Source organism: Muscardinus avellanarius, assembly GCF_963383645.1.
Source record: "Muscardinus avellanarius genome assembly, chromosome: 1".
NCBI lineage: Eukaryota > Metazoa > Chordata > Mammalia > Rodentia > Gliridae > Muscardinus > Muscardinus avellanarius.
In genome coordinates this window covers 69,784,359-69,806,590 of record NC_137786.1, presented here as the reverse complement: position 1 = coordinate 69,806,590, position 22,232 = coordinate 69,784,359, and the positions used below count along the sequence as shown (strand labels likewise).

The 22,232-nt window shown below is 34.3% G+C and overlaps 1 protein-coding gene across 1 annotated transcript in view; it reads right to left on the bottom strand.

The window, feature by feature from the left end:
- XRCC4 (X-ray repair cross complementing 4) overlaps positions 1-17,416 on the bottom strand; it is a gene marked incomplete at both ends in the record, with an annotated part of 115,905 nt that extends 98,489 nt beyond the window's left edge. The window contains 2 exons of the mRNA XM_080710196.1: positions 13,801-13,976; positions 17,278-17,416. Coding sequence (XP_080566322.1) covers positions 13,801-13,976; positions 17,278-17,416 — 315 coding nt within the window. The remainder of the gene's footprint in view (positions 1-13,800; positions 13,977-17,277) is intronic.
- Positions 17,417-22,232: the final 4,816 nt, after the last annotated feature.

Sequence of the window (22,232 nt, the reverse complement as noted above, 5' to 3'; positions counted from 1 at the left end):
GGGATGTAGAAAAACAGAATGGGGCAGAAAAACATTTGAAAAACCAGTAGCCTAGTTCTCTAATTTGGTGAATGATACATTCACAGATTTTCTTTCTCTGTATTTTTATTGGTGCAGTGTAGTCATGCATCTTAATGGTGTACAAGACAACAGAGGCATACATACACACAACACTCATTTAGCCCTTCCCTTTCCCTTCTCATATTTGGCTTAGTGATTGACTTTATTTTGTTTGTGAATATATGTCAAGTACATTAGGGAATTTGCATCCTCCCCCTCCCATCCTCCTCAAGTAACCATATTTACTCATCTATGGTTTCTTCTTCCTCATCATCTAGAGTTCTCCCTGTGATCCTTTTTCTCCCTAGAATCTGTATATTAGAGAGAGCATCTGATTTTTTTTTTACTTTTTGTGACTGAATAATCTCACTTAGTATAATTTTCTCCAGTTCCATCCATTTCTCTACAAATGATGCAATATGTTTCTTCTTTATGACTGAGTAAAATTCCTCTGTGTACATATCCAATAATTTTGTAATCTATTCATCTGTTGATGGTCATCTTGGCTGGCTCCACAGTTTGCCATTTGTGAATTATATGGCTATGAACACAGATATGCATGTATTAGTTTGACAGTTTTGTTTCCATTCTTTTTGGGTAGATACTCAAAAGTGATATGCTGGATCATATGTTAGGTTTATACTCATTCTAATGAGGATTCTCCATATTGTTTTCCAAAGTGGTTGCTCTAATTTGCAATCTCACCAAAAAATGTATTAGAGTTCTCATTTCTCCACATCCTCACCAGCATTTGTTGTGTTTCGAATGACTGCCCTTCTAATTGGAGTTAAGTGAAATCTCAGGATAATTTTGATTTGTATCTCTCTGATTGCTAGTAATGTTGAACATTTTGTCATATATTTATTGGCCATTTGAATTTCTTCAATTGTAATGTGTCTATTTAGGTCACTTGCCCATTTTTGATTGGGTTATTTGATCTCTTAGTGGTGAGTTTCTTGAGTTCTCTGTGTATTTTACATATTAGTCCTCTATCAGAGGAGTAGTTGACAAACATTTTCACCCAGTTTGTTGGTTCTCTGTTTAGGTTCTTAATAGTTTTCTTTGCTGTACAGAAGCTCTTCATTTTCATTCAATCCCGCATATTGATCTGCCTTTTAATTTCTTGTACCTTTAGGGTCTTGTTGAGAAAGTTTTTACCTATGTCTATGTGTTGCAGTGTTGGACCTATGCCCTCCTCAAGAAACTGTAAGGTCTTTGGTCTGATTTCCAAGTCTTTGATTCATCTTGAATTGACTCTTTTGTAGTGTGAGAAAATGGAGTTTATTTTTATTTTTCTGCATATGGTTAACCAGTTTTGCCAACACCATCTGTTAAAGAGGCTATCTTTTTTCCAGTGTATGTCTTTGACCCTTTTGTCAAAAATCAATTGGTTGTAAGTGTGTAGATTTGTTTCTGAGTCTTCTGCTTCACTGGCCTATGTGTCTGGTTTTGTGCCATAACCATGCTGATTTCATTACTATGGTTTTGAAGCATAATTTTTAATTCAGGTACTGTGATACTTCGTGCATGTTTGTTGTTGCTGAGAATTAATTTCACTAATTTTATTGTTGTTGTTAGAAATGAATTTAAGGAATAAAGTAGAGAATAAAAAATACAGAAAATCAACAAAACCAAAAGCTGATTTTTTGAAAATATAAACAAGATAGATAAACCACCAGCCAAGCTAACCAAAAGAAAGAAAGTCAATTTAAATTACTAAAATGAGAGATCAAAAAGGAAATACTACCACTGACAGCATGGAAATCCAGAGGATTATCAGAAATTACTTTGAAAAACTATAGTCCAACAAAATGAAAAATCAGAAAAAAAATTGACAAATTTCTACATATATACAATCTTCCTAAACTGACACAAGAAAATATAAAAAAATTATTTTTGAGGTACCTGGGATTGAACCTAGGGGCATTCTACCTCTGAGCTACACTCCCAGGCATATTGTTTATTCTTTATTTTGAAAGAGTTTCATTCTTTATTTTGAAACACAGTTGCAAAGGGACTCACTAATTAGCTGAAGATGTCCTCCTGATCCTTCTATCTCAGCCTCCCAGTACTGGGATTACAAGCATGAGCCACCATGCCTGGCGAAAATATAAAAAATGTAAACCAACCAATAGCAATCAACGAGACTGAAGCAGCAATAAAGATTCTACCATCAAACAAAAGCCCAGGACCAGTTGGTTTCCCAAGTAAATTTTATAAAACCTTTATAGAGGAGCTAATCCCAATGCTCTTCAATCTATTCTGACATAGAAATGGACTCTCCCAAACAAATTCTATGAAGCCAACATCACATTAATACCAAAACCAAATAAAGACAGCTCAAGAAAACATTTACAGATTTAAGAAGCCCTGGATAATCAAATATCATTGATACTGAATCCCATTTGAGGAAAAAAAACAGTAAAAACATTTGTGCTAACTAGGGCTTTGTTAAACTATTTTAACAAATAATTTCTCTAAAGGAAAGTGTAATAATGTCCAATACTTAATGCTTAAAAAATAAAAATAAAATCCAGCTAGGATTTCTGAACAACAACATGAAGCAATATACAAAAAAATGATGGCTATGAGAAGTCATCTATACAGTTGCCATCTATAGAATGAGTTCCTATTGCTGATGTGAAAAGAATTAATGAATGGTCGAGGGTGATGGCTCATGCTTGTATTTCCGGCATTCAGGAGGTAGAAACCTAGGATCGCGGCTTGTGAACAGCCACAGCTACTTAGTGAGGTCCTTCACAACTGAGTGAAACCCTGTTTTAAAAATAAAAAGACTAGGGCATGGTGGCACAAGCTTGTAATCCCAGCATTTGAGAGGCTGAGAGGAGGATTGCGGTTTGAGGACAGTCTCAGCTACTTAGTGAGGCCTTCCGCAACTTAGTGAGACCCTGTTTCAAAATAAAGAATAAAAATAAGGCTGAGCGTATAGCTTGCTTGTAGAATGCCCCTGGGTTCCATCCCCAATACCGCAAAAAAAAAAAAAAAAAAGCCGAACCATATTAAAAAATGAATTAATACATTCAGAGATTTGTCACTTTACCCTTACAATCTTTTCCTATTTTTTTACTTATTTTATTGCATTTTCAGCCAGTTTCTGTAAGTAACCAAGTTCACTAGTTTATGGTTTATATGTCTCATATTTCTTCTGTACAAATAAACATATCTATTTTCTTATGTTATTTTTATATTAATGATAGTACAAATACTTATTTTTGCATTTTGCTTTTTTTACATGAAAATATATATTGGAAATAACTCCACATGCATAGCACTCCATTGTGTGGGTATATCAGTTTTCAACTTTTCCCCTAAGTATAGGTATTTAACGTTGTTTCCAGTGTTTTATAGTTCAATGTTACAGTGAATAAGCTGTGTGTGTGTGTGTGTGTGTGTGTGTGTGTGTGTGTGTGTGTGTGTTTTACTGGGAATGGAACTCAGGGGCTTTCTACCTCCAGACCTATTTTATATTTTCTACTATTTTCTACACCCAGACCTATTTTATATTTTGTTTGGAAACAGGGTCTCACTAAGTTCTGATTTTTCATAACTGTTTACATACCAATAAGTAAAAAATTAATATCACCTACAATTTTGAACCCAAAATGAAACTGAGATATTGAAAAGAGTCGAGATAATAGAGATAATTCAATAAATTTGATAAAAAGGACTATCTAAAAAAGCATTGTAACATATTTAAAAATTTTTTCACAAGGATGTGAATAAGAAATTCTTACACTATTTTGTGAGTATGGTAGGTCTAAGCAAATGAATAAACATATTGTGGATAATTAAAGCCAAACTTTATCTTTTCAGATGTTATAAACAAAAGAGAGGAAGCTAGAATTCTGTGACAATGCCTAAGAGTTTTTAACATAAATGCTGATGAGGCATATCTATGCAGATGTTTGTACACATGAGTATATTTTCTAGCTCTGCTGGTCTGCTGAGAAGACCTAGAGCAATGGCACCTCAATAGCAATGAGGACATCTAGAACCTAGATTTCGATCACTGAATACAATTTCAAATAAGAAACCATGGCTTTTTGGAGAAATGGCTGGCTACTGGTTTGGGACAGGGAAAAAAAGATAAACTTGGTATATCTGTGATGCCAGAAATAAAGTGCTCCAAAATAGCCAAGACATAAATTCAAGATACTGAGCCAAGTTATAATACATCCAATGGACAAATCTAGGGAAATGCAAAAAGCAAAATAAATAATAACAATTTAACAGAATATAATAAATAACATTCTAATTCAATATAAGTAACTGAATAAATAAATGAAGGAGAAAATGCAGCTTTTCCTGAAAATAGAATTTCAATTAATAAAATTAAAAGCATAGGACCAACTTTCCAACATATAGGCACTGGTAGAGACATCCTCAAAAAGATCCTCAAAACTCAGAAAATAAAACCAAGAATTAATAAGTGGGATAAGATCGAATAAAAAAGGTTCTTCACAGCAAATAAAACAATCAAGACTTTCAAGAAAAAGCCTACAGAATGGGAGAAAATCTTTTCCATCTACTCCTTTCACAGAGGATTAATACCTATAATATAGGAAGAACATAAGAAACTCAATACTGAAATATAAATTACCCAATAAAAAATGGTCACTCGATCTGAAAAGACATTTCTCAAAAAAAGAAAGACAAATGGCAAATAAATACATGAAAAATATTCTCAACATCATTACCAATCAGGGAAATGCAAATCAAAAATAAACTGACATTCTGACTAATCCTAGTAAGCATGGCAATCACCTAGATCATTAAGCCTACATGCAATAATAAATGCTGGCAACAATGTGCAGAAATAGAAACTCATACACTGTTGGTGGGACTAAAACCTCATACAGCAATTATAGAAATCAGTATGGAATCCCTTAAAAGATTAAGAATGAAAGCTGGGTGTGGTTGTTCACACTTCTAATCTCAGTTCATGAAAGGATTACAGGTATTGAGGATAATCTTAGCAAATAATGAAACTCTCATCAACCTAGCAAGATCCTGTTTCAAAATAAAAATAAAACAGGGCTAGGAGTGTACCTTGGGGTAGAATGCCCCTGGATTCAGTACACTGTACTACACACACGCACACACATACACACACGTGCTAAGAATGGAAATACCATATGACCCAGCCATATCACTTTTGGGAATCTTCCCAAAGGAACTGAAGTCAGATTCCTGATAGGGATACATGTATTTATTACATATTTAAAGAAGCAAAATTCACAGTAGCCAAACTATGACGTCAGCTTAGGCATCCATCAACAGATGAATGGATTATGAAATTATTGTATATACACATGATGAAATTTTATTTAGTCATGAAAAAGAACACAATCACTTCATTTGCAGTAAAATGGAGGGAACTAAAGATTATTATGTTTAGTGAGATTAGTCAGTCACAGATAGTAAAGAGTCTTAAGTTTTCACTCATATGTGGAAGCTAGAGATAAACTGGGGAAAAAAGAAAGACTTCTAATAAATACAGTGAGACACTAGTATTAAAGGGAAGAGGTTTCTCAGAGGAGAGAGGGGAGATGTGATGACAGAACTATTTAAACAATCTCTTGTTTATACATGAAATTATCTGTATCAATGAAAGTAAAATCTGTGGAGAAGGGAGTGGGAAGAAACCTGGAGAGAAACACACACAACATGTGTGCATGTATGTTTCTGTCACTCTGAACCTCACTATGATGTATAATCACAATGCACCAATAAATATGATGAAAATAAAAACTCATAATTAGGTTTGTCAAGTAATAATTATTAGAGGTAAAAAGAATCCACTGATGCTAAAATAAGTAGAAAAATGTATGATGAAACACGACATTTGTATACTCTTAAGAATATCTTCCCACAAAATATTTGTTAATTACAAAAGAAGAAAATAGAAAGTTTATAGTAGAAAAGTAATCATGTATCACCTTAACTAAATATTCAAACTAATCATCACCAGTAGTAAGTAATATCACTAGAATCTGAATGGATCTTCTAATCTGTCACACTAAGAAAGGGACAAAATCATTTGTGTTGCCAAAGAATGTATATGCTCAAGCCAGTCATGAATATAGTATCCTCAAAATGATACAACTAAAATAATGAAGAAAATATTAATGGTGGCCAGGGTGACATAGGATAGAGGGCAAGACTATAAAAGAACATCATAAAGGAATGATAAAGTTTCTTGGAGATAATTAAACAATTCTGTATCTTGATTATGTTGGTAATTACAAGTACTAAAATTTATATAAATACATACCAAAAACAGTAATAAAAAGAGAGAGTATATGAAAACTGGTAAAATGTGTATGAAGTCTGTAGTTTAGCTACTAATGCTATAAGTGAGCTAATTTCTTACTTTTTTTTTTTTTTTCACAGTACAGGGATTCCTGGAAGCCCTTCTACCTCCAGGCTACACTCCCAGACCTATTTTATACTTTTTTATTTTTGGAAACAGGGTCTCTTAAGCCAGCGCGGGCTGGCTTCAAACGTATTGAGCTGGGTGTGGTGGCACATTCTTGTAATCCCAGTACTTAGGAAGCTGAGACAAGAGGATTACACAGGTTTGAAGCCAGCCTCAGCTACTTAGTGAGGTTTTCAGTAACTTAGTGAGACTCTGTTTCCAAATAAAATAGAAAATAGGTCTGGGAGTGTAGCCCAAAGGTAGAAGACCTCTGGGTTCCATCCCCAGCACCACACACAAAAAACAAACAAACAAACAAACAACCCCTATTGAAATTATTTTAGGTTCAGAAATGTTTAAAAAATAATTTGTAGTGGTCCAGTATGACTTTCACTTAGGTTCTCCAATGATAAGCATATATATATGTATAACCATACAGTATTATATAACCATACAGTATTATTAAAAGTACGAAATTAGCCAGGCATGGTGACACACACTTGTAATCCCTGTGCTTGGGAGGCGGAGAAAGGAGGATTGCACAGGTTCGAAGCCAGCTGCGCTGGCTTAAGAGACCCTGTTTCCAAATAAAAACTATAAAATAGGTCTGGGAGTGTAGCCTGGAGGTAGAAGGGCTTCCAGGAACCCCAGTACCACCAAAAAACAAAAAAACAACAACAAAAAAAAAGTTAACTGTTAAGCTAGGTGTGGTCATAAACCTGTAGTCCCAGTACTTGAGAGGACTGCAGATTCAAGGCCATCCTCAGAAACATAGTGAGACTCTCAGCAACCTAAAGAGACTCTGTTTCAAACAAAGAAACAAAAATTTAAAAACAGGTGGAGGTGTAACTCAGAGATAGAATTCCCCTGGGTTCAATCCTCATTACAACAAAAATAAAGTTACCTGTCAAAATAAAGTTAAAGAACCATGCAGGAGGCATCACAATACCTGACCTCAAATTATACTATGAAGCTATGAAGTCATAGTAATAGAAACAGCATGGCACTGGCATAAAAACAAAAACATAGACCAATCGAGTAGAATAGAAGACTCAGAAACAAATCCACACTCTTCCAGCCAATTAATTTTTCACAAAGGGGCCAAAAACATATACTGTAAAAAAAGATATCCTCTTCAACAAATGGTGCTGGCAAAACTGGTTATCCATATTCAGAAAAATGGAAATAAACTCTATTTTCTCAACCTGTACAAGAGTAAACTTAAAGATGGACCAAAGTCCTGAAATTAGACAAGAAATCTTGCTGCTACTTGAAGAGGGCATAGGATCAACATTCCATCACACAGGCACAGATAAAAACTTTCTCAACAAGACCCCAAAGACACAAGAAATTAAAAAGAGGATCAATAAGTGGGATTGCACTAAACTGAATAGCTTTTATATAGCAACGGAAGCTATCAAGAACCTCAAAAGAGAGCCGACAGAATAGGAAAATATTTTCCCCTAGACTAATATCTAGAACCTATAGAAAACTAAAAAACTCACTGTCTCCACCAAAAGAAAAAAACCTCAATAAAAAAAATGGGCAAGTGAGTGGAGTATGGTGGCACATGCTTGTAATCCCCGTACTTGGGAGGCAGAAAAAGGAGGATCACACAAGTTTGAAGCCATCCTTGCTGGCTTAAGAGACCCTGTTCCCAAATATAAAAATATAAAAATAGGTCTGGGAGTGTAGCCCAGAGACAGAAGGGTTCCATCCCCAGTACCACAAAAAAAGGGCAAGTGAACTAAATAGATGCTTTGCAAAGGAAATTCAAATGGCAAATAAATGAAAAAAATGTTCAATATCATTAATAATCTAAGAGATGCAAATCATAACTATCCTGAGATTTCACCTAACTCCAATTAGAATGGCAATCATTAAAAGGTGGGAATTGGGGAAGGGCTAAATAAGTGATGTGTGAATGAATGCCTGTACCATCTTGAACTCCATTAAGATGTATAACTACAGAGGAATTCAAAAGGTGACTGCAATATGCAGCACATCTCAATAGCTGGAACAAATAAAGTTCAACTACTGAGAAGGTAGCATCTTGACAAACAAACAAAACGCACGTGATGGGGTGTGTCCATACAGTGCCTAATGAGATGCGAGATGCAGCCTCCCTTGGCCTGAGCGGCCTGCAGCCTAAGGCAAAACTTTAAGTAAAGTGATTCAGCAGAAAAGGGACTAAGATGGCGCCTGGAGGAAGCTATGGAGGCATGGTTTCCCCATTCATTATGGGTGGGGAGACTGAGCAGTTTTTCCTTTTAAAGGAGGTTCCGCACACATGAATGGCTCATGTACTGGCCTGGGATTGGCCATGAGCTATGTGCTAGTGATCTTTATCCTGGATAGGCTAAGCTATTTCCCATGGGAATTCCCCTCATGGTTTGGTGCTATATATATGATTGCTTGGAGAGAAATAAATGAGATCTTGATTGACATATCTCCCGGCTCCTTGTGGTGATCGGGCCATCGGTACTCATCATTTCGTCAAGCCCCGCCGCTGTTGGGCTGGATTCCCAACACTCATGAACCAAAACAGAAACAGGAATCATGGCAGAGGGAATCCAGTACTCTGAACTGTGAGATCCACTGCAAAAAGCCTGAGTGTGCAACTGACCTTGTGTGGCTGCCAGCCCAGCCACCAGCGCCATTTCGGGCCTCCACCCAAAACCAGGAGTGCCAGCTCTGGTACTACCAACTTCAGTACTACAGCCCCAAGAAATCCCCAAAAGATAATCCAAGAACTTGAAGTGAAAAAAGCGGCTCCTGAGCTCCAACATCTTAAGCGACCAGCACCACACTGCAGAAAAAGATACAAAAGCCTAGGTGCTCCCCAGAGGCAGCACCCGCAGCTGCACAACATGCCCTCCAGAGACCCAAAAGCAGGACAGCCAAGTAACTGCTTGCATTACTCGGTACTCTGTGGGGGCGGAAGCCTGCCCAGACCAGCAGCGGGATACCTGCAGGCTAGAAACACCAGACACAAAAAAGGTGCTTAAGGTGCAGTACCTGCACAGGGTCACAGAAGGTCATTCCAGTACTACACTGGAAGCCCTCGAAGGGTGTGACACCCTGATACCTAAACACAGAAATGCCAGAGGCAAGAGAGGAGCGCAAACACTCATAGAGTGGGTTCAAAATAGGTTATGGAACAATATGTTATGGAACAAACGAGAGACAATGGAATATACTCCAGAATTTACCACAGTGAACAGATATACAGATATTATACAGGCCCCTGCCCTATATAGGTAACTTATCAGGACTGCTGGGGGGTTTTGAGGGGAGGGGTTTGTTGTTTGTTTGTTTGTTTTTCTCTCACACTGACACTAGATTTTTTTTTGTCCTTTCTTTTCTTCTCTCTTACTCCTTTTTTTTGGTTGACTTTTTTTGTCTTTGATTTATAATTGTTAGTTTTTGTAACTTGTTTTGTAACCTTATTTGTGTTTATTTGCTCCTTCCCCCTATTCCTTTTACAAACTTCCTCACTCTAGCCTATCTACTGTATTCTCTCAAAACTTTTCTTTTTTCCCTTACTGTATTTCCTTGTTTTATAATCAAGCTATTTCATATCTCCATACATTTAAAATTATAACCCCTTACATTGAAAACTGACAATGCTAACACTCAGACAAAATATAAGTTATTATTTCCCAAATAGCAGTTCTTTTTAATATAGAAATTAATGGTTACTCTCTCTAAAAGAAAAAATAAGAGCAATTCTGTATAAATATAAACAAATAAATCTATTATTACTTGGATAATCAAAATGTTCAAATTGTACAGTAATATCTAATTTACAATTAGGCACATAAAACTTTTTGAATTAATGGCAACAAATGCGTAAAACTCTATACTCAGAGATATGAGTCTGGTAGTAAATATGCTTAAAATTCATAGAATACTACACAATATAAGAAATTTAACTTTATGCCAACTAACAACAGAACTACAACTTTCTGAATTGAAGCTATGCTCATTATTTTGCTGTCTTCTCAGGCAAGGATGTCATTTTTGGCAACAAATAAATATCTGTGTCATCAAGATAAGAATTACAAACTCCTTTTAAATAATTTGGTTATCCAATCACAATTGTTCTGCCACATTTTTAATTGTCAACAGATTATTTTCCAAAAGATGAATTTACAAGATATTATCATTCTGAACTCAGTCTGCAGAAGCATATCCTAAATACTAGAAGATTCCCATGGTAGTCTGGCCAAATAAACTTGCGATTCTTTTGTTGGATCCAAAAGGTTAACTGCAATACAGAAAGTTTTACTTCTTTTTTTTTGTGGTGGTACTGGGGATGGAACCCAGGGGCATTCTACCTCCGAGCTACACTCCCAACCCTACTTTTTATTCTTTATTTTGAAACAGGGTCTCACTGAGTTGCAAAGGGCCTCACTAAGTAGCTGAGGCTGCTGTGAACCGTGATCCTTCTGTCTCAACCTCCCAAATGCTGGGATTACAAATGTGAGGCACCACTTCTGGCTCTTACTTCATTTAAATATTAAAAAAAATCTTTTAAGTACACCAAACTATGAAAACTCCTGCTTTTCAAGTGTTCTGAAAAAAGCCTTTTTCTCATAAATAAATAAACAAGACAGACAGACAACTAAATTACAATGTACTGCTTTATGACACTTTCTTTGAGAAACAACACACTGCTGCATTAGAGGGAATCTGATATACTGTTTCCATATATTGAGAAAACTGGTTGAAAAGGTAGTAGTAGTTCCAAAGTTTGGCTCTGAAAGATTACTATGAGTCTTTGATGCTTATACATACCAATCTCAATTACAAAAGATATGTTATTAAGGCCTGAAGTTAATTATTCACAGAAGCAGCAAAATTAGTATTTTCATACTTTCACTGGTACATTATAATTACACATCATAGTGAGGTTCAAAGTGATACAAATGTACATGCACAAAGTACTTAGTATGCTTCCCTCTGGATCCCACTCAGCACTACTCATCCTGTACGTTACTGCATGATACTGATACCTTTATATATGGACATAGGATGATCTCAACTGTTTCCTTCACTGATTTGCCTTTTACCACTCCTCAACTTCCTCTCCCAATCCCTTTCTACTATTCTACTGTTTCTCTCTCTCTCTCTCTCTCTCTCTCTCTCTCTCTCTCTCTCTCTCCTCTCTCTCCTCTCTCTCCTCTCTCTCCTCTCTCTCCTCTCTCTCTCTCTCCTCTCTCTCTCTCTCTCTCTCTCTCTCTCTCTCTCTCTCTCTCTCTCTCTCTACTTATCTGAAGTCCCTTTTGTTTCCTATTTTCTCTCTAGGTCCTATATTAGAGAGAAAACTTGACTTTCTGAGACTGGGATGATCTCACTTAATATAATATTCCCTATCTTCATCCATTTACCTGCAAATGAAGTAATTTTATTCTTCTTTCTGACTGAGTAAAACTCCATCATGTATATATACCACATTTTCTTTATCCATTCATCTGCTGATAGACACCTAGGGTGACTCTATAATTTGGCTACTGGGCACTGTGTTGCTAGAAATGTGAATATGCATGTATCACTACAGGGTTCTGACTTTTAATTCTTCTGGAAAGAATTCAAAGAGTAGTATAGCTGGGTCATATTGTGGTTTCATTTTTACTTTTCTGAGGAACCTCCATACTTCAAAACCAGTATTGCCAACCATAGAAATTGCCAACCATCACTGAGCCAAGACCCACATTTCAACACATTTTAAGTCACATTTCACCATATTTCAATGCCACATTTCAGTATTCCATCAGGTTAATGTAAAATCTGTTATGCATCAGTGTACACAAAACGAATGAAAAACAGAAAAACAAAAATTGGCTGAATGAAATAATGCTAGTTGTTATGCATGTTATAAATGTTTGTTGAATAGAATAAATGGCATTAGTCCCATTTGACAATGATCCACTTCAAAATATTGAAAGAAACAGTGAGAAGTTCTATAGTGTTTATATCATCTGATTGGGCTTGGACCACAGAAAAGACATGCAGTAAATAACAAAATATTGGTAGCCAATCCAACTGTTCTTACTTCACCTGTTTTAAATTATCATTTTAAGGATTACAGCATATTGAAATTTATATAAATTAACAGCCAATTGAAAAGAGTATACATCTTCTAAATAGAAATTACTAATGTAAATCACCAAATTATTATTCTTCTAAATGTTATGTATTTGAAAATGATTCCATTTGTTTCTTCAAGTATTTCTTTTTTTTTGAAGGGGGGGGGGGTTCTGGGGATGGAACCCAGGGGCATTCGAACTCAGAGCTACAGCCCCTTCCCTATTTTTTATTCTTTATCTTGAAACCGGGTCTCATTGAGTTGTGGAGGACTTCACTAAATAGCTGAGGCTGTCCATGAACCGCAATCCTCCAGTCTCAGCCTCCCGAATACTGGGATTACAAGAGTGCACCATCACGCCAGGCTAAGTATTTCTTATTTCTTGTTTCAAGTATTTTTCTGGTAAATAATTATTCTGAATCAGAGGTTGTTTTAAAAGGATATAAAACTAAATTTAACTCTAAAATAAACTCTCAGTACCTATAAACATAAAAAATATCTCCTTTCCTTTTTCATTCTTTATATCTCATATATGATTAATAAAAACAAATATAATCTCTAATCAATTTAAGCAAAATATAAAAATGGTAAGAGAAGACCCTTTAATAAATAAAACACTATTGATTTGAACTGGTACAGGAACTAAGCAGGATGAGTAGGAGATATTCTTTTCTGTGAAGGATGCAAACTTTGGAAAACTCCAGATGAAGATTATTTCTTTGTATTTTAATATTTCTCTAAATCTGGTAATACAAATAACGTATGCTTAATCCCAAATTATATGTCTTAATATGCTTTCACTTTTATCTTCAAATATATTCTAATTAAGTGGAAAATAAATCCTAATTATTTTCTAAATATATTGTTTGCTTTCTTAAAATCCATAATTTACCAAAGTTATTTCAATGGAATTTTGTCCCAATGGCTTAAACCTTCTAATTCCACATATTCAAAGTTGCTCATTCATATAATTAACTCTATAATACTTAAAATTTTAAATTGTTAAAGATAAATATTTTCTAATAATTACTTTTCACAATTCTTTCAATTTAAGATCTTAATGACTTTAACTTTGATACATTCTTACTAACTGGAAACCAAGTACACTGGTTTTATGGCAATAATAAACTAGTTTCTAAATATTACACATAATTCCTCAATAGAGCTCTAACATTTGATCACTAATATAGTTAAAGAAAGTATTACTTACTGAAACATCTTTCAGATTTTTCTCAAAGGAGAAATTACAAGACTCTTTGGAAAAATTAAATTTATATGTGTCCATTGGTCTTGCTCCTGATAACAACACTTTTCTCAGTTCATCAACGTATTTTTCTTTTTCCATTGCCATATCATCCGCTTCTTGGGAAATCTCAGATTCAGAAACTATGAAAAAGTAGTAACAAAAAAAAGTTGTGAAGTACAATAATTTTTAAACATGCGAATATCTATTATTAATTTATTATATACAATAGAAATTAAAACAAAAAGTAAAATAAATCCCTAATACCTCATATATTAAGTTAAATCATACCTTTTCATGGAACTAGCAATTTTTAATATAATTTTATTGGTGCATTGTAACTATACATCATCATGAAGTTGAAACACGCATGCACACAGCACTTGGAGTGTTACCCTCCAGATCCCAGCCCATTTCTCCCTCCTTTCTTATTAGTGAGATTGGTAGTGATAACTTCATATATGGACATAGCATTATTGAACTGTGTCCTCCCATTTTTTTCTTTTCCCAACTTCCCTTCCCAAATTCCCTTCCATATTCTACTGGTCTTCCTCTTCATTTATTTGAAATTCCTTTTATTTTCTATTTTCTCTCTAGCTTCCTCAAATGAGAGAAAACAAAACTCCTGTCTAGTTGATATTAGCTGATCTCATTTAGCTGAGATTAGCTAATATATTGATGAACTTATTTTCTAGTTTCAACCACCCATTCTCTTGTAAATGACATAAATGTATTCTTTGTGTTTAGTAAAATCCTATTGTGTCTATACATTTTTTTATCCATTCATTTATTGATGGACACCTAGGATAGTTCTATAATTTGGCTCTTGTGAATTGTGCTGCTATAAACAAGAATATGCATGTGTCAGTATAATATTCTAAATTTATTTCTTTTGGGAAAATTCTGAGGAGCAGAATAGCTTGATCATATGGCAATTTTATTCCTAGTCTTTTGAAGATGATCTCCATAGTGATTGTACTAAGTTACAATCCAAACAAGAGTGTATAAGAGTTCCTATTTCCCCACATCCTCACCAGAATTTATTATTGTTTGTGTACTTGATGACTGCCATCCTAACTGGAGTTAGACAGTATCCTCGTGCAGTTTTAATTTGAATTTCCCTGATTGATAATGATGCTGAACTTTTTTTCATATAACTACAGTTATAAAATTTATATGGAAAAAAGACCCAGAATAGTCAAAGCAATTCTGAGCAATAAGAACCATGCTGGAGGCATCGTAATACCTGATTTCAAATTATACTACAAAACTAATAACAAAACATCATGGTACTGACACAAAAACAGATACACAGACCAATGGAATAAAACAGAAGATACAGAAACAAATCTTCACACTTATGTTATAGCCAATTGACTCCTCAGTTTAGATGAGATGAGATATGGGACCTTTAGGAGGTGGTAGTGGTGTGAGAACCTTAGGTCATTCAGAGTGCTGCTCTCAGATGATATTAAAATAGTTCAACTGGAACCCTGATTTAATTCTTACAAGAATGAACGATTATAAGAATAACCCTAAATTGCTCTCTGGTTTTGTCAACAGGTGATCTCTTCTTCCTACATAGGCTATTTTGAAACCATCCAAAATTAGACCCTCACCAAAGACTGAACCAATAGGGTTCCCTGATTACAGATTTTCAGTCTCAAAAACTCTAAGGAAATAAACCTGTTTTCATCAAAAGCAGCCTGTCTCAGGTACTTTTTAATAGTAATGCAAAACAAATTAGTACACCTTCTTTAAATATTAGAACACTTTATACGTATTTAACATCTTTGCCAAATGGTGCTTTATGTTTCATTCCTGAGATATTACTTCTGTGTTTTCTGTCTGCTAAAGTGTTTTTGTTCTACTTTTGCTCCTTCCATGATTTGTAATGTTTGAGCATGGCTCTCCTCTGGCCAATATAGCAGGTAGTCTGAGCAGAAGATCTGGTCTTAAATGAAGGTGATGATTTGTTTGTTTTTCTTAGAATCTCTACAGGCTTTACCGATTTTAGTTAGACCATTTTTAAAGTTAATTTCTTAGCATGAGTTTTACAACTGCAGAGTCGAATCACTTTTTTGTTTGTATTTTGGGTTTTTTAAAAGCTTTTATTTTTTTATTGGTGTACTATAGTCATATAACTTAATGAAGTACATGATGTTAGAGGCATACATGCACACATCTCTCATTTAGCTCTTCCCCGATTCTCACCCCATTCCTTCCCCCTTTCCTCCTTCTCATATTTGGCTTAGTGATTGACTTTCAATCTTAATTCCACCCAACTCCAATTCTGACTTCTTTGGGGACCCTTATTCACTCACAATCCGGAGGAACTGGCCTAATTGAATACTATATATAACTAAAAAACTGTACACATCCTAAGTTGTGTCAGGGCTCAGAAGCACACAGCCTTATCACATTGGGAAACTTGATAATATTATATCACAAGCCTACTTCATTATTTGATTTATTAAAAATCCTTTTTCCACTGAGCTCCAACATATTATTTCCATATAGCATACTAAACATCTATGCTTAAGAGATTTACAAGTGGATCTAATAACTTGACAATAAAATAACTAATAAATTTTAACTTACTTTTCAATAAACTTAAAGCTACTCTAGAGATGGCTGATACAAGTTAATATACTTTAGAGGACTATAAAAACTTTGTTATATGAATAAAAAAAATTCTAAATTTTTAAACACTTCATACATAGAATGCCTCATATACTATATGAAGGTCATTATCATTTTAAATACTATTAACACAGATTTTTAAAAATCAAGACTATTTTATAAAACAGCCATTTACCATATGTGGGTCTGAAATGCATTACGATGTTTTAGGCCACATTTCTATTTTTGTTCCAAATGTAGCACGTATTTATTGAAAAATAATTCAAACTGCATAAGTGGATGAAGTAGGAAGAAAACCACAACTACTCCATGTCCACAATCCAATACAAACTCTTGATCCACCCAACCATCTTCCTGTTTCCCAATACCCTCCGGAGTATCCTAAGAGGAGATGAATGTTTAAAGTACTATTTAGATTTTGTATTAAGAGGTCATTTTAAAATTCTGACCCATTTTAAATATGCTAACTCTGAAATAGCTATTTTTAACCAGTTTTATTTACTTAAATAGCCTTTCATTATTTCAATTAAAGAAGACCAGCATTAACCTAATAACCTGGACCCAGTCCAGGTACCAAGACTTATATGCTAACCAGAATTAACCAGGGCATATGCTAATTTCTCTGTTTATGTCAAGTATAAGAAATGGCAAAAATATTATACATTTGTATATAAACTGCATAATTATGACAAGTAATATTACTTTTACCTGTATTTAAAAAAACACTATAATTTGAAGTATTTCTGAGGACTGAAAATAGCAGATTATTTAAATTTTACTTAAAAAAAAATTTACTATTACCTCTCCCAGTCCATGCTGACTGACCATCAGTAAGTGTAATAACAAAGCCAGATCCTAGTGTTTTTTCCCAAGATACCTGTAGAAAATGAATTATATTGGCTTCAGAAGCAAGACAGATTCTGCTCACTTTTCTCTCCATTTCTGGTTACCTGTAATGGAAAAATAAAATTAGTATTTTTAAAAGAAACTGTAATTACCAAATAAGGTTTTCTGTACTATTCTCTCAGCCATACAAATACCAAAGAAAAATGTAAGACCATAAAACCACTGTTAACATAGTCAGCCACTGAGTTCAGCAAATCATAATTTCATTCAACATTGATTCATGGAGTTTACAAATGAGAAAAACAAAGGCCCATAAATGGCAAATGAGTAGCCGAAAAATTATAACAAAATTTTTTAAAAATCATGGCAATATGAAAGTAGATTTTATCTTTTCCTTTTTTAAAATTTGATAACCGCTTTCTTTATGACAAGAGAAATGTTCACATGAACTTTTGTGAATGATCTGGGAATGATCTCAGGACAGTAAATAGTGAGAATAAATTTAACTAAGTATCTGGAAAAAGATTTTAAAAATAAGATAAAAAAGAATCACCAATAAAAAAGGAAATCTCAGAATTCAACAGGTGATTTTGCAAGAAAGAAATAGCCAAGCTCAATTATTCAAACACTGTCCCCTAAGATAGGAATACCTTGCTATAGGTAGGAATGGGTTATATAAAAGTGCTAGGTTGAGACCAATAATCATTTTTAATTTTTATATACAGGTAGAAATGTACATATATCAACAATACTACTCTTTTCAAAGAAGAAATATCAGAAAAATTTCCAAACATAGAACAAAAAAGATCGATACACAGGTACAGGAAACTTATAGAGCCCTCTTTAGACAGGACCAGAGAAAAGGTTCACCACGCCATATAATAGTCAAACTGACCAACACAAAAGCCAAGGAGAGAAACTTAAAGGCAACAACAACAACAAAAAAGACCAAGAGGCAAACCAATTAAAATCACTGTAGACTTCTCCAACCAAGTTATGAAATCCAAAAAGAGCTAGAATAACATTCCAAATTCTGAAAAAAAAAACAACCCAAATTTTCCTACCTAGCAAAAATTTCCTAGCAGCCCAAAATTTCCTACCCAGTAAAACTATCTTTCAGATGGGGAAATAAAAATCTTCCATGAAAAACAGAAGCTGAACGAATTTATCTCTTCCAAAACAGCACTAGAGAAAATGCTCAAAGAGTTTAACTGCAAAGAAGAAATAAGTAATATACACCAGAACCAGAGAAACAAGAATTTCCATCAAGCAAACAACTAAGCAAAGAAGAACAAACGCTACCTCAAACAGAAGTAAAAACTCAAAATAATAGGAATAAATATCATCTCTCAATAATCACACTGAACATAAATGGCCTCAACTCCCCAATAAAAAGACATAAGTTATACAAATCAGAATCCATCTCTCTGCTGCCTGCAAGAAACATACCTTACAAGTTAAGATAGTAACAAACTAAAAGTAAAGAGCTGGAGCAAGGTAATCCATGCCAATGAAACTCGAAGACAAGCAGGAATATCAACTATGATATCAGACAAGTTAGACTTCAAGCTCAAGCTTATCAGAAAAGACAAAGCAGGTCACTTTTTACTGGTAAAAGGAACAATCCAGCAAAAGGAAATAATGATAGTCAACATTTATTTCCCAAACATAGGTGCAGCTACTTTCATAAAACAAACTCTTTTTGACATTAAGTAACACATAAGGCCCAATACAATACTGGGAGACTTCATATCCCCTAACACTGCTAGACAGGTCTTCAAGACAAAAAATCAGTAAAGATGCCTCAGACCTAAAGAATACCATAAACCAAATGGACTTATTAGACACACATAGAATATTCCACCCAACTACAGCAGAGTTCCTTTTTCTCATCTGCTCACAGAACCGTCTCAAAAACAGATTACATACTGGGCCACAAAGTGAACTCTAGCAAATTCAAAAAATGTGACATACTTCCCTATGTCTTTTCACACCACAATGGAATGAAACTAGAAATCAACTATAAGAAGACCCAGAGAAACTATATAAACATGTGGAGACTCAACAATACAACTTGATGAATAAATTTTACAACTGAACAGATTCATGTAGGCAGGCCCAAGATCAAAAAGCAGAACATTACCATCCAAGAACCCATTCTCACATTCCCTCCTTTCCTATCACTACATCCCCAAACAATTGCCATCCTCTCTTCTAAGGGAGATTAAGATTTTTAATGTTTTTGTACATTATGTAAATATAATTATACAGCATTTTTTGCCTTGCCTTCTTTGCTCAACATTATGCTTGGGAGATTCATATTATGTCTAATACTTTGGGATCATTCTCAAGGGTATATAGTTGACCACAATCTGGATATCCTAAAATTTATTTATCCATCCCCTACTGATGCCTATTTGATATTTTCCAATTCTCACTCTTAAAAATACTGCTGCCATAAACATTCTGACAAATATCAATGTATATGTATATGTTTTTGTGGGGTTTTTATGGGGTGGCTAATGGGGATGGAACCCAGGGGCACTGTTCCTCTGAGCCACAAGTCCAGCCCTATTTTTTAATCTTTTTATTTTTTGAAAAAGGGTCTCACTGAGTTGTGAAGGGCCTTGCTAAGTAACTGAGGCTGTCCATGGACCATAATCCTCCAGTCTCAGCCTCCCGAATGCTGGGATTGCAAGCATGCACCACCATGCCTGGCTATTTTCGTGGGATTTTTATTTAGTAGTCATAGTAATAGTACTGGGGATTTAACACAGAGGTATTTTACCACTGAGCTTTATTCCTAGCCCTATTTTTTTAAAACAGGGTCTCACTGAGTTGCAGATGGCCTTTTTTTGTTGCTGAGGCTGTCCTTGAATCTGCAATCTTCCTTCTCAGCCTCCCAAGTACTGGAATTACAGGCATGCGACACCATGCCTGGCTATATCTATGTATTTTTGCTTGTAATATGCCTGAGTGGAATGGCTGGATAAAAGAACATGCATAAGTTCAGTCTGAGCACTACACTGCCAACAGTTTTCTAAAATGGTTGCACCAATTCATACTCAATGTATGAGAATTCTGATTACTTCACATCCCTGTAAACATTTTCCATCTTTCTCATTTCAGCTATTTTATTTTAAATTTTTTTATTGGTGCATTGTAGTCATATATCTTAATGGAGTACAAGATGGTAGAGGCATACATGCATACATCACTCATTTAGCCCTTCCCCAATTTCTCCCCAATTTCCTCCTATTACTTCCTTCTCATGTTTGTCTTAGTGATTGACTTTGATTTTTGGTGAGTATGTAGTGGTATTACATTGTAGTTTGAATTCACATTTCATTAATGAATAATGGATGTTGAGCCCTTTTTGTATGTCCTTGTTTGTGAAATATCTGTTAAATCTCACCAATGTTTTAATTTAGCTATCTTTTTCTTATTGATGTTATTTTTATTTGTTCTTTACTTTAGGTGTGAATCTTTTTATAAGTACATATTTTGTATTTTCCCCAATGTTTGGTTACTTTCATTCCTGTAATAGTAGTTTGAGATGAAACTCCCTTAATTTTAATGAAGTACAATGCATCAAAAATTTTCTGGGGAATAAATATAGGGCCACAAGGGCAACTGAGCTACATCCCAGTCCTTTATTTTATTTTACTTTGTTCAGAGACAGAGTCTCACTAAGTTGAACACATTTGCACTTCACAAAGCAAGACTAAATTCCTACAAAGAGCAGATTTTCTTTACTACAAAGAAAATACCAGAATGAAAAATAAAAATCTAAAATTAAGAGTATAAGGCCACTCCAAATCAATAAATTAGCAATCATTGTACTTCCCACCTAAGGTTTACTTAGAAAACAATTTCTTTTCCCCAATACAAGATTTTATTTTAAAAAATACTTTTAGCCCTCATAATTAAGCATGTAAAAAAGTTTTAAAAAGTATTTAAATTTAGCTGGGCATGGTGACGCATGCTTATAATCCCCGCGCTTGGGAGACAAAGACAGGAGGATCACGCAGGTTCGAAGTCAGCCTCGCTGGCTTAAGAGACCCTGTTTCCAAATAAAAAGATAAAAAATAGGTCTGGGAGTGTAGCCCGGAGGTAGAAGGATTTCCAGGAACCCCAGTACCACAAAAAAAAAAACTATTTAAATTTATACATTTTACATCATCATTGAATATAAAAATATATTTTTATATATTACACTTATTTTAGAGCAAAGTCTTCTTTGCCTAGATGTGCGTAATTCTTAAGTGATTTATTCATTTATAAATATTTACTTTAGATCAATTAGCAAATACATTTAACATGCAGTAAAATATTTACATACTCTGTAATCCTTAAATTTTAAAATTACTGGAAAATGTATTCCTTTTTTGATGCTAATCATTAAAAATTACATACAGTTTAGGCTTACAGAATTCTAATGGGCTTAAAACTCATAAAATTTTCAGAAGAGGATTACAAAAACTATTTATAAAATACCAGTTTTTCCTCTATAGTATAGTACAAATTCACAGATACACACAAACACATAACTTATTTCTTCTCAAAAACCACTGGCTATTGCTAGCATTAACTGTGTGAAAGCAAAATATAGCACTTCAAATTATTTTAAAACAGTATTAGATTCCATTCCTTTTTGTTTCTACCATATTTGGAATGAGTGACAATTTTCTAATTATAGAGAAAATTTTGTTTAAAATTCAATATTCTAGATATCTGTCAGTAACTCTTTCTAATTTCACACTAATACAAAGGGCTTTAATCTCAATAATTTTAAAAAAGACAACTGGGGATCAGATTCATTTTAAAAATATCTTCAAATTATTCATGCTTTAAGTATTTCCCAATTTTCAGATTAATTCTAGGTATTCACCACAAAATTAAACCTTATT